The sequence below is a fragment of the Dama dama genome, chromosome 1 (genome assembly GCF_033118175.1).
Source record: "Dama dama isolate Ldn47 chromosome 1, ASM3311817v1, whole genome shotgun sequence".
NCBI classification, from domain to species: domain Eukaryota; kingdom Metazoa; phylum Chordata; class Mammalia; order Artiodactyla; family Cervidae; genus Dama; species Dama dama.
Window position 1 is genome coordinate 10,134,707 of NC_083681.1, and position 13,356 is coordinate 10,148,062.

Below are 13,356 nucleotides of genomic sequence, written 5' to 3' on the forward strand. Positions count from 1 at the left end.
ACTCTTTTCTCTCTCGCCTGTTTTTTCTCCTTTATTTTGTCTCAGTAATGCTGTTATCATCATCATGCACCATCCAAGTAAAAACTGAAACATCTGTTTGACTTCCTCATTTTCCAGTCTATATACAGTCAGTTGCCCATTTCTTTAATTTTACTCTTTAAAACTTTCTCCTATGTGCTCTATCTTCTCTACTCCTACCTGTTGACTTATTTCGAGCTTTTATCATCTCTCTCCTGGTCTTTGGCAATAGCTCCCAACTTCTCTCCCTAACTTCAGACCTTTTCCCTTAAACACATCCTCCATGTGGCTACCAGTGAGCCGTGCATAGCGTAAATTAGGCTATATCACTCCCTTTGCTGCTTCCTAGGTGTGCAAGACCACCCATGATCCAACACCAGCCCACACCTCCAAACACCTCTTTGCCTTACCCTCCTTTATGTTATCAGTGCTGAACTGGTTATTTTTCCCCAAACGGGCAAAAAGAGAATTGGAAAGAGAGGGGAAAAAACGCTGACTATGTAAGTCAAGATACCTTTGCCCTTTTCCTGCCATTCTTCCCCTGCCACCAAAACCAGAGAAAGGCCTAAAAGGGAGAGGTTGTGAAGGTGTGAAAGGCCAGGACACACACACCCCCACACACAGCCCCCCCACACACACACACATACACCCCCCACACGCAGCCCCCCCACACACACACACACATACACCCCCCACACGCAGCCCCCCCCCACACACACACATACACCCCCCACACGCAGCCCCCCCACACACACACACATACACCCCCCACACGCAGCCCCCCCCACACACACACACACATACACCCCCCACACGCAGCCCCCCCACACACACACACATACACCCCCCACACACACTCCCACACCCCCCCACACACACACACCCCACACACACCCACACACACCCCACACACACACCCATACACACCCACACACCCCCCCACACACACACACACATACACACTCACACACACACACACACACATACACCCCACACACACACTCCCACACCCCCCCACACACACACCCCACACACACCCACACCCACACCACACCCACACACACACCCATACACACCCACACACCCCCCCACACACACACCCACATACACACTCACACACACACACACACACACACACACCACACCCCCACACACACACCCCACACACACCCACACACACACCACACACACCCACACACACACCCATACACACCCACACACACCCCCCCCACACCCACACCCACATACACACTCACACACACACACACACACATACACCCCACACACACACTCCCACACCCCCCCACACACACACCCCACACACACACACACACACACCACACCCCCCCACACACCCACACACACACCCATACACACCCACACACCCCCCACACACACACACCCACATACACACTCCCACACACACACACACATACACCCCACACACACACTCCCACACCCCCCCACACACACACCCCACACACACCCACACACACCCCACACCCCCCCACACACCCACACACACACCCATACACACCCACACACACCCCCACACACACACACCCACATACACACTCACACACACTCCCACACCCCCCCACACACACACCCCACACACACCCACACACACCCCACACCCCCCACACACACCCACACACCCCCCCCACACACACCCACATACACACTCCCACACACACACACACATACATACAGACTCTAAAGCTTTTAAGCCATATCAGAGTTTAAAATGAAACTGAATTAAGTTTCAGAAAGCAAAAGTGATCAGAAACCTATGGAATCCACTCAAACTTTAATTAAGAGTTGTGCAAGAAAAATTAGACGTAGCAAAGCTGAAAACAGTGGTTTTACAAAATAAACCCAATTTATGTTTAAATCCTGGAGAATTGCGATTCCTCAGCAGTCTGACTTTCTTCTGCTCAGGTGTTGTCTCTGTCTGGGGCAGTTTTCCCACTCTCTCTACTGCCTGGTGGGTTCCTTCTTACCTTCTCTATCTTTTAAGATTCTTTTAAGGGCAAGGGTTTTGTCTTACTGATCTTTTTAACCCAGTGTTTTAACACGGTGCCTGGTCCATAATTGACTCTCCATAAATAAATGTTGCATGAATGAATGATACATGTTTGATTTAATTAGTGAGTTCCCAGAAATGCTAAATCACAATGACTAATTTTAATGAATTCCAGTCTCTTATCCTTTTTAGTTTTTCCTGACTTTATTATTTCCTGATTTTTTTTGTATGTAAATATTTTGACTGAAAACTTTACCCTTGTTCTTGTTGTTCAGTTGCTAAGTCGTGTCCAACCCTTTGCAACCCCATGGACTGTAGCATAGCACACTTCCCTGTCCTTCACTGTCTCCCAGAGTTTTGCTCAAACTCGTGTCCATTTAGTCGATAATGCCATCCAACCATCTCATCCTCTGTCACCCCCTTCTCCTACACTCAATCTTTCCCAGCATTAGGATCTTTTCTAATGAGTCAGCTCTTTGCATCAGGTAGTCAAGGTATTAGCACATACCCTACTTACATCTGTTTTCAAATGTTTATTTTTCAGGTTTTGACACAGTGATTTTTGATACAGTGATCATTCTATTTTTAAATTTGTTTTGTAGGTTTTCGGAACTTACATATTGATGACCAGATAACTCTCATCCAGTATTCTTGGATGAGTTTAATGGTATTTGGACTTGGATGGAGATCTTATAAGCATGTCAGTGGACAGATGCTATATTTTGCGCCTGATCTAATACTAAATGAGTAAGTAGTAACTTGACTTTTGTTGTTATTATTATCAAAGTGTATATGTAGGATAATCTTGAAAACTACATTTCAGTAGATGATCATACACCTAGAGTCCTAAATAATAAAATTTTCCTGAAGTGTTTCTCAGAACTACCTCAAAATATAACTTGAACTGACAATATTAGTAAAAATGTATTATCAGTGATTTGATATTTAGAGCTTTTTCTTTTATTTCAATATATAGTAGTTGTCACAAATAAAAATTTTTTACCAAACTTCAGAAATGTATCAAGAAATACATTTGGTCTTCTTAAAGACCAAATAAATGTTTAGTTTATCAAATTAAAATTTTTACATTGGCAGTAATGAAGATAATGAAGTAAACGAGAAATATTTTTGCTTAAAAGTATTGACTTACCTTCAAAAAGTAAAAATATTATTTGTCTTCCTAGAGGATAAATTAGACTGGTAATTTATTTAAAACATTGGAAGATAATAAAATTGAATCCAATTTGCTTGATTATATTGGAATTACTATAATTAACTTTCTACATACAACTTTAAACTGAATAAGAATCTTTTCATGAAAGTATTTGTACTGTCCTAATAGGGACTGTTGACTCAGAATTATATAAAATGATAAGTTATAATTGTATAAGTCTTTACAGATTGCAGGTAACTTTCATATATGTTATTCTATTTTATCCCACAGTCACTTGAAATTTGTAAGGAATCAGCACCCTTTATTTCACAGTTCAGACAACTGAGGCAGAGGAGACTTAATAATTTGCCAAAGAATCCAAGTGATGGTTGGGATTAATTTTATCTCTCCTGAGTCAAATCTAGTTTTGCCTTGTTTTTCCCACCATTCCTGATCACTTCTTTGACTAGTGCAGATATTACAAAACAGTACATAACTGAGGAAATACCTTAAGTAAATGTCCTCAGTATTAAGAATTCATGTTTGTCTTGTCGATTATTTAATGCTGCTAATGTTCTCTTTTCTGTATCACCATATATTTCCTCTAAAATCATTCACAGTGCAGCCATTTTACATGAATATTCTAAACTGAATGCACTGAAGTATTCTACACTACTCAATTTCTGTGAATTGAATTCACTCTCACGTTGGTTTGCACACAAAATTTTATATATTTTATCCACAAGGAAAAAAAATCAGTAAATAAATATTTTCTGAGTGTTTCTCAGCACCACATTTTTAACTGCTACAACTTTGCTGTCCTTTCTTGGGTTAGGTTTTTTAAATGTGATAGTAAAAGTGAATAGCATCATTAGTCTTAGTTAATGTGTGTTTAAAATAAACTTCTAACTTCAAAATTTTTTAATCTCAAAATCCATTAGTGTGAGTAAATTTAGAAGACATTTAAAATTCCAAATATTGAGTTTGTTTATAAAAAGTCATGTTCAATAAATCAGGTGATAACTAAAACTCATAATCTCTCATGAATTACATAAACTAGCTAAGACCCTGTGTGTGGTTTTTCTCCCCTGTTGTTTTTTCTTCTGTGTGTTGTGTGTGGTGCAAGACAGCGGATGAAGGAGTCGTCCTTCTATTCCTTGTGCCTTACCATGTGGCAGATCCCACAGGAGTTTGTGAAGCTTCAAGTCAGCCAGGAAGAGTTCCTCTGTATGAAAGTATTGCTGCTGCTTAATACAAGTGAGTGAGCATAAGTAACTGAATGCAAGAGGTTTACTTTCTTAATTTTTAGCTCATTAGGGAAGTCTCAAACAGCAGTACTATTATATGATTATAGATGAGTTATGAATCTTAATGAGTTGGAAACTGCAAAAGAGAAGCATCCATAGACTATAATAAAATTACTTCATATTTGTCAGATTTTGCCTATCACTTAATATGAAAATAGCCCATCAAGTAAACCAGTTTCTATTCTTTTCTAGGTAAAACATGATTATATGACTTTTTCATATTCATCCAATTTAGTATTACAAACTAATTAATACTGTGTAAACACAGACTATGCTTCCCTTCACCCCCACCCTGCAAAGGATTTACTCTAGAAAACACACAGTTTTATTTGTAACTGTTCACTTTATGTCAGGATAGTCTAACAGTTATAACACATAACTGCAAGAATCAGTAGACAATATAATAGCAGTTTGTGTGTCACTCAGAGTCAGTCCAGTGGGTTGGCCAGGAAAACTCAGGCTCCTTTCATCCAGAGGCTGTACCCTTAGCATCAGCTTGGAGTCTTCCGTTTTGTCTGACTAGAAGATGAGCAGTGAGTAAGAGAAGCTTTGGAGACTAGATCTGGAACTATCTTCCCCCACGTTCTACGGTCCACCCTGACTGGAGGGGAGCTCGGGAACGCGCCCTAACTGTACACCCCGAAGAAATCGCGCTGGTCACCACAAGAGTGGGCAGACATCCGTTCATTCATTTTCACACACAGAGGACATGTGAACCTCTGCCTCCGAGGATCTCCCAGGGTCTGAGTGGAAAACTTTTTAAATTGTTTCCACATTTTACGCTTTCCTGTGCCCTTCCCGCACACAGGTAGACTCAGCCTTGACTGTCTGAATTGGTGCCTCCTTCAGTCCTTGTGACTTGAAAGGAAACCACAGAGAGCTGTGACCTGAGGTAGAAAGTGAGGCAGGAGTCTTTCTCAGAAAAGATTTCGGCAAGGACTTCCTTCTAGAGGCATGGATCTTACACGGTAGGGCCGGGGGAGTGTATCAAGAGGAAAGATAGAAAAGCCGAACTCTTAAGAAGGCAGTTTACCTCATGAAGTCTGTGCCCAGACACAGGTTAACACAGGATCTAGGGAACCATAGCCCTTTACCCAGCCCTTGGAAACTCTATCCGGAGCACAGATCTTCAAGCCTAATTTGATTAAAGAAAGCACAAAGTGGAAAAAGGAATTGATATGGGGCTGGCCAACAGAGTCAACTGAAAGAACTTTAATAATGCAGCAGTGAACTCCTGCCATGCTTTTCTTGATAGTAATGAACTCAATAGTAGATATATCATAGATGGTCCTAGATCTCCCAAATTAGTTGATATCATTAACGTAATACTGTATTTATGGGTAGGCTACATTATGCAGGGAACCAAACAAGCCCTAAACCTCAGTAGCTTTCAAAAATTTTTAAGTACTTATTCTTCTTGCTGTATTTTCACTGCAGATCGACAGGGAGGCTCGTTGTTATCACTCAGGTGTTCAGGCAGATGGAGGCATCACCTTGACACCTGCCTCCATAATCACTAGGGCAGTGCTGAGGGAAGACAGTCATAAGGAAAGGAAGGCACATGACTTTCACTCACATACCATGGAAGGCAAGGTTTTCGGCCATTTGCAACTTTAAGAAAAGGGGAAATCATGTACTTAGTTAATAGTATTACATATATACATATATATAATTATATATTGTTATATGTAATAATCTGTGTAGTAAAATCTACACAAATTTTAATGGAATTTTGAGGAGACATTTGGCATAGCTATTGAAATTCATCTTTAAATCTTAGAAAAATAGGTAAGTATTACAAAAATATGGGGGTGGGGAGAGAATTAGAAAGTTAGAATAATTAATAATGTGGAAAATGAATACATACTCTGAATTCTTAGTCAAATCAGACTAGCATATACTAGAACTTTATATCCTATAAAGAAACACTAGAAGTCTTTGAGTATGGAACAAATCAATATGGTTGAGAAAAGAAGCTTTATGTTTGAGGAAAACTTAGTTTGAATATTTAGCTCAAATTGTATCTCAAAATAAGTGGCTCATAGTTGTAAACACTTTAGCTTGTTAAAAATAAGCTAAAAGGAATAAAAATGAGAAATCTCAACGAATACTTTTAAAAAATATATGCAATAGAAAAGTTGGCAAAGGAAAAGTTCAGTGACTTGATAAGAATTTAAACCACCCATTTGCCATTAAAAATTAAAGTACAGATATCCAGGAAAATATGGCAGGTTGAATACACACTTAAATCATTGTTCCTTTTAAGCTACATAAAAATATTAGTCAAAGGATTTCTTAAAAAATAAAATAAAAAGTAAAGAAACTGAAAGAAATATCAGTAGCAATAAAATCCCGCAGGCCAGCAGGCAGAAACTAATTCAGTGTGCCTGAGAAAGTGGAGGGCTTCCCGGGTGGTTCAGCGGTAAAGAACCTGCCTGCCAGTGCAGGAGACGAACAAGATGCAAGGTTCTATCTTTGGGTCGGGAAGATTCCCCTGCAGGAGGAAATGGCAACCCGCTCCAGTATTCTTGCCTGGCAGAACCCATGGACAGAGGAGCCTAGTGGGCTAAAATTCACATGGTCTCCAAGAGTCAGACGCGACTGAGGGAGAAAGTGGTTTCTAAGCCAGAAGTAAGAGAAGTCAAAAAGCAAGCACCTTGATTTGTATCACTGAACCTCTAGCATGTTTTGCAGGTAGTGACAACAGTGATTTCTTTTTTTTTTTTAATGAGAGTGAAAGTAGAATTAAAAACACCAAGTTCTCTTGAAAATCGGTTTCTAAATATCCACCAACAGTGCAGTTGTTCTACAACTAAGGCCGAGATTGTAGGTTTATTCCCTGAAAAGGATGTAACTGACGGCAGTTGGGTTGGTGAACTGCAGGCACTGATGAGGGTGAAGGGGCATAGTGAAAACAGATTAAGATTATATCAAATATTGAGGCAATATCCTCCAAAATCACCAGTCCTCTAGAACACTGTCATCCAGGTTTATATTCTCCAGATAGGAAAATGAAAGATTCTTTTATAAAGAATTTATTAAGCTAGAAAAAAAAAGAACTAAATATTCCAATAGCAAGGCTTTCTCTTTTAAATAGCTCAGCCAGAATGCCCTACACTAAAGCTTACAGTCAATAATAACTACTCATTCAAACAGAACTAGCAATCAGCTTTTTAGTTTCCACGCCTGAATAAAAATAAACAACCAGGGCATCTGAGGAACATCTTTGATATCAAACATAAAGACAAAATAGAAAAATAATTTAGAGGAAAGAGAGAACCCGGAAGAATTTAAAAGCTATACCTTGTTGTTGTTCAGTCGCCCAGTCATGTCCGGCTCTTTGTGACCCCAGGGACTGCAGCACCCCAGGCTTCCCTGTCCTTCACCATCCCCCAGAGCTTGCTCAAACTCATGTCCATTGAGTCAGTGATGCCATCCAACCATCTCATCCTCTGTTGTCCCCTTCTTCTCCTGCCTTCAATCTTTCCCAGCATCAGGGTATTTTCCAGTGAGTCAGGTCTTCGCATCAGGTGGCCAAAGATTGGAGTTTCAGCTTCAGCATCAGTCCTTCCAATGAATATTCAGGGCTGATTTCCTTTAGGATAGACTGGTTTGATCTCCTTTCAGTCTAAGGGACTCTCAATTCTTCTCCAATACCACAGTTCAAAAGCATCAGTTCTTCAGCACTGAGCCTTTTTATGGTCCAAATCTCACATCCATACATGACTACCATAAGTGAATGTTGCTCAGTCATGTCTGACTCTTTGCAACCCCATGGACTATACAGTCCATGGAATTCTCCAGGCCAGAATAGTGGAGTGGGTAGCCCTTCTCTTCTCCAGGGTGTCTTCCCAACCCAGGGATCGAATCCAGGTAGCTTTGACTAGACGAACCTTTTCCAGCAAAGTAACATCTCTGCTTTTTAATATGCTGTCTAGGATGGTCATAGCTTTTATTTCAAGGAGCAAGCATCTTTTAATTTCAGGGCTGCAGTCACCATCTGCAGTGATTTTGGAGCCCAAGAAAATAAAGTCTGCTACTGTTTCCATTGTTTGTTTACCCATCTATTTGCTATGAAGTGATGGGACCAGATGCCATGATCTTCATTTTTTGAATGTTGAGTTTTAAGCCAGCTTTTTCACTCTCCTCTTTCATCATGAAACTCTTTAGTTCCTGTTTGCTTTCTGCCATAAGGGTAGTGTCATCTGCATATCTGAGTGACTGAGTGAGTGAAAGTCATTCAGTCATGTCTGACTCTTTGTGACCCCATGGTCTGTAGCCTGCGAGGCTCCACTGTCCATGAAATTCTCCAGGCAAGAATACTGGAGTGGGTTGCCATTCCCTTCTCCAGGGGATCTTCCTAACCCAGGGATCGAACCCAGGTCTCCCATAGTGCAGGGGTTTCTTTACCATCTGAGCCACCAGGAAAGCCCTATCTGCATATCTGAGGTTATTTATATTTCTCCTGGTAATCTTGATTCTAGCTTGTGCTTCATCCAGCCCAGCATTTTGCATGATGTACTCTTCATGGAAGTTAAACAAGCAGGGTGACAGTATACAACCTTGACGTACTCCTTTCCCAATTTGGAACCAGTCCATTATTCCATGTCTGGTTCTAACTGTTGCTTCTTGTCCTGCATACAGTTTTTGCAGGAAGGAAGGAAGTTGGTCTGGTATTTCTATCCGTTTAAGAATTTTCCAGTTTATTTTGATCTACACAGTCAAAGGCTTTAGCATAGTCGATGAAGCAAAAGTAGATGATTTTCTGGAATTCTCTTGCTTTTTCTATGATCCAACAGATTCTGGCAATTTGATCTCTTGTTCCTCTGCCTTTTCTAAATCCAGTTGAACATGTGGAAGTTCTCGGTTCATGGACTGTTGAAGCCTCACATGGAGAATTTTGAGTATTCCTTTGATAGTGTGTGAAATGAGTGCAATTGTGCAGTACTTTGAACATTCTTTAGCATTGCCTTTCTTTGGGATTGGAATGAAAACTGACCTTTTCCAGTCCTGTGGCCACTGCTGAGCTTTCCAAATTTGCTGACATATTGAATGCAGCACTTTTACAGCATCATCTTTTAGGATTTGAAATAGCTCAGCTGGAATTCCATCACTTCCACTAGCTTTGTTCACACTGATGCTTCCTAAGGCCCACTTGACTTTGCATTCCAGGATGTCTACTAGGTGAGTGATCACACCATCGTGGTTATCTGGGACATTAAGATCTTTTTTGCATAGTTCTGTGTGTTCTTGCCACCTCTTCTTAAAATCTTCTGCTTCTGTAAGGTCTATACCATTTCTGTCCTTTATTGAGCCCATCTTTGCATGAAATGTTCCCTCAGTATCTCTAATTTGCTTGAAGAGATCTCTAGTCTTTCCCATTCCATGTTTTTCTTTTCCACTGAGCCATCTGGGATGCCCTAAATACACGCTGACAAAATTTAAAACTTCGGTGCATCAAAGGACCCAAGACAAAGAAAGGTTAATCCATTGATTTGGTGAAAATATTGAAAAAGATATCTGCTAAAGTAAGAGTATTAATATTCAGATGACATAAAGAATCTCTATAACCCAACAACAACAACAACAACAAATAAACCAATTTAAAAATAAAAGCCTCAATAGGCATTTCTCAAAAGAAGATTTACAAATAGCTGTTAAGCACATGAAAAGATCCTCAGCATCACTAATCTATAGAGAAGCACAAAAGCCACAGGTGTATACCACTTCACATCCATCAGTATGGTTACTTACTCTCAGCAAAACAAAAAAATTATACTTGAAAGAAATCCTAGTGTATTCTATATGACTTGACTGTGGTAGCATTTTACATAGCTAAAATAATAAACACTGAATATTGATCTAACAAATATTATGAAAATTATATTAAGAAGATGAGGAATAGGAAGCTCTTCATATATGAGTATGTGATTGTGGTGTAGGGGTGATGATCTGGAATGTGAAAATAGAGCTATAGCCCTATTTTCCATACTGTTAAGAACTCAAGTAACAGCAATATAAGGGTATTGCTTAAAACTATGGAAGGAAAGATCAAAAGAAATAGTTGAAAAAATTGAAAGCATTGGCTTTCTGAGCATGGGAAAATTGGGGTTGCCTAGGTAGTACTCTTTGCCTTAATAAAGTTACAGCACTGATTAAATATTTTAAAACTGGGCTTTAAACCACAAACTTAGAAAATATTTTAAATATATCTTAATACAAAAAAAAACAAGTACAAAACAGAAAAAAATTTTAAATAAAACCAAATCACTAATGAGCACTAAAAAATCATTCAAACTCACTCACAATTGGAGAAATAAAAATGAGATTATATTTTATTTGTCTCTATAAAAAATAAATTACCCTAAATGAAAATTGCTGAGAACCAACCACCCAACAGTTAAACAGTAAGAAGTGTTGATAATTTAGAAATATATATTTTGAATGTTAAGAAAGTTAATGCCTTTTACTCTAATAATTCCACTTCTAAGAATATATCCTTTAAAAATCAGAAATGACATTTTTCATAGTTCAGTTAGTTCAGTTCAGTTCAGTTCAGTCGCTCAGTCATGTCCGACTCTTTGCGACCCCATGAATCGCAGCACACCAGGCCTCCCTGTCCATCACCAACTCCCGGAGTCTACCTAAACTCATGTCCACCAAGTCGGTGATGCCATTCAACCATCTCATCCTCTGTCATCCCCTTCTCTTCCCACCTTCAATCTTTCCCAGCATCAGGGTCTTTTCAAATGAGTCAGCTCTTTGCAGCTCTTCAGGTGGCCAAAGTATTGGAGCATCAGCTTCAACATCAGTCCTTCCAGTGAACACCCAGGACTGATCTCCTTTAGGATGCACTGGTTGGATCTCCTTGCAGTCCAAGGGACTCTCAACAGTCTTTTTCCAACACCACAGTTCAAAAGCATCAATTCTTCGGTGCTCAGCTTTCTTCACAGTCCACCTCTCACATCCATACATGGCCACTGGAAAAACCATAGCCTTGACTAGACGAACCTTTGTTGGCAAAATAATGTCTCTGCTTTTTAATATGCTGTCTAGGTTGGTCATAACTTTTCTTCCAAGGAGCAAGTGTCTTTTAATTTCATGGCTGCAGTCACCATCTGCAGTGATTTTGGAGCCCAAAAAAATTGTCTCTCACTGTTTCCATTGTTTCCCCATCTATTTGCCATGAAGTGATGGGACCAGATGCAATGATCTTAGTTTTCTGAATGTTGAGTTTTAAGCCACATTTTTCACTCTCCATTTTCACTTTCATCAAGAGGCTTTTTAGTTCTTCTTCGCTTTGTGCCATAAGGGTGGGGTCATCTGCACATCTGAAGTTATTGATATTTATCCCGACAATCTTGATTCCAGCTTGTGCTTCAGCCAGCCCAGTGTTTCTCATGAGGTACTCTGCATAGAAGTTAAATAAGCAGGGTGACAATATACAGCCTTGACATACTCCTTTTCCTATTTGGAATCAGTCTGTTGTTCCAGGTCCAGTTCTAACTGTTGCTTCCTGACCTGCATTCAGATTTGTCAAGAAGTAGATCAGGTGGTCTTGTATTCCCATCTCTTTCAAAATTTTCCAGTTTGTTGTGATCCACACAGTCGAAGGCTTTGGCATAGTCAATAAAGCAGAAGTAGATGTTTTTCTGGAAGTTTCTTGCTTTTTTGATGATCCAGCGATGTAAGCAATTTGATCTCTGGTTCCTCTGCCTTTTCTAAATCCAGATTGAACATCTGAAAGTTCACAGTTCACGTACTGTTGAAGCCTGGCTTGGAGAATTTTGAGCTTTACTTTACTAGCATGTGAGATGAGTGCAAGTATTGTTTATATTAGTAAAATATTGCATGATGTTGCATGATCAAGTGTTGAATAATAAAATAAATAAATTGTATTTACTATACATTTCTGTGATATTAAATTTTATGTGAGAATTAAAACATTCATTTTTGAATAATTTTGAATGATTTAATTATGTAACTATTCTCAATATAATACTATTAAATATCCCAAACTATTGGATTGTAGGATCTCAGGTGACTTATAGTTTTCTTTGTATTGTCAGTATTTTCCAAAATTTCTCTAATTTTGGAAAATACACATTATTTTTAAATAACTAAACCAAGAATAAGCATTATCTAAAGTAGTCTCATCTAAAATAGCAAGCATATGGCTGACTGCCCTTCACTCACTCTCCCCCACTTGCCACTAATATATTTACAAGAAATGCTGAAAACCCTCATATGGAATCAATAAGAATCTCAGAGGAAATTCTCCAGTCATGTATTGCTGAGTGTAATAATTAAGAAAACAATGAATTAATATAAAGAGCTCAAATAAAGTATAAATTTTTTTTAGAGCTGGTTCATCATCAATCTGAAATCTAAGGAAGAGAGTAGGAGACGAAAATAATTTTCAGAGATATACCAGGAGCATAGGATGAGAGCCTAGTGATTAGATTATCATATCCTCGGAGTGTGTTGTTAATGGTTGATACTAATAGGATGAGACAGGATGAGATTAGGTCTGATTTTCTTGAAGCAAGGATAATTGCTTCAAGTCTGGTCCTCAACAGGTAGATGGGTAGAGTCGAAGACTTTGGGTTACTAGGTTTCCAGCTCTTTAAAGTGCAATGAGAAAACAATACTTCAGTAATCAGAAGAAAAAATAATTTTATAGTCATGTTGAAGAGTGAGGGAGATGTGAAAATTGGTTGGGATGTTTAAAAAGAGTTATAGATGTTTAAAATAGATACTATATTAAGTAAAGGGAATAGGTTATGATACTATATGTTATGATACACATAACATATACATACAGTTAAGTTTTCAATTGGCACAAAAGTGTC

At 39.2% G+C, this 13,356-nt stretch overlaps 1 protein-coding gene across 2 annotated transcripts in view; it reads left to right on the plus strand.

Annotated features, from left to right (window-relative positions):
- The window catches only part of PGR (progesterone receptor), a 124,022-nt gene that overhangs the window by 92,549 nt on the left and 18,117 nt on the right, over nucleotides 1-13,356 (plus strand). For both annotated transcript variants that reach the window (XM_061143556.1, XM_061143567.1), the window contains 2 exons: nucleotides 2,647-2,791; nucleotides 4,324-4,454. In XM_061143556.1, coding sequence (XP_060999539.1) covers nucleotides 2,647-2,791; nucleotides 4,324-4,454 — 276 coding nt within the window. The remainder of the gene's footprint in view (nucleotides 1-2,646; nucleotides 2,792-4,323; nucleotides 4,455-13,356) is intronic.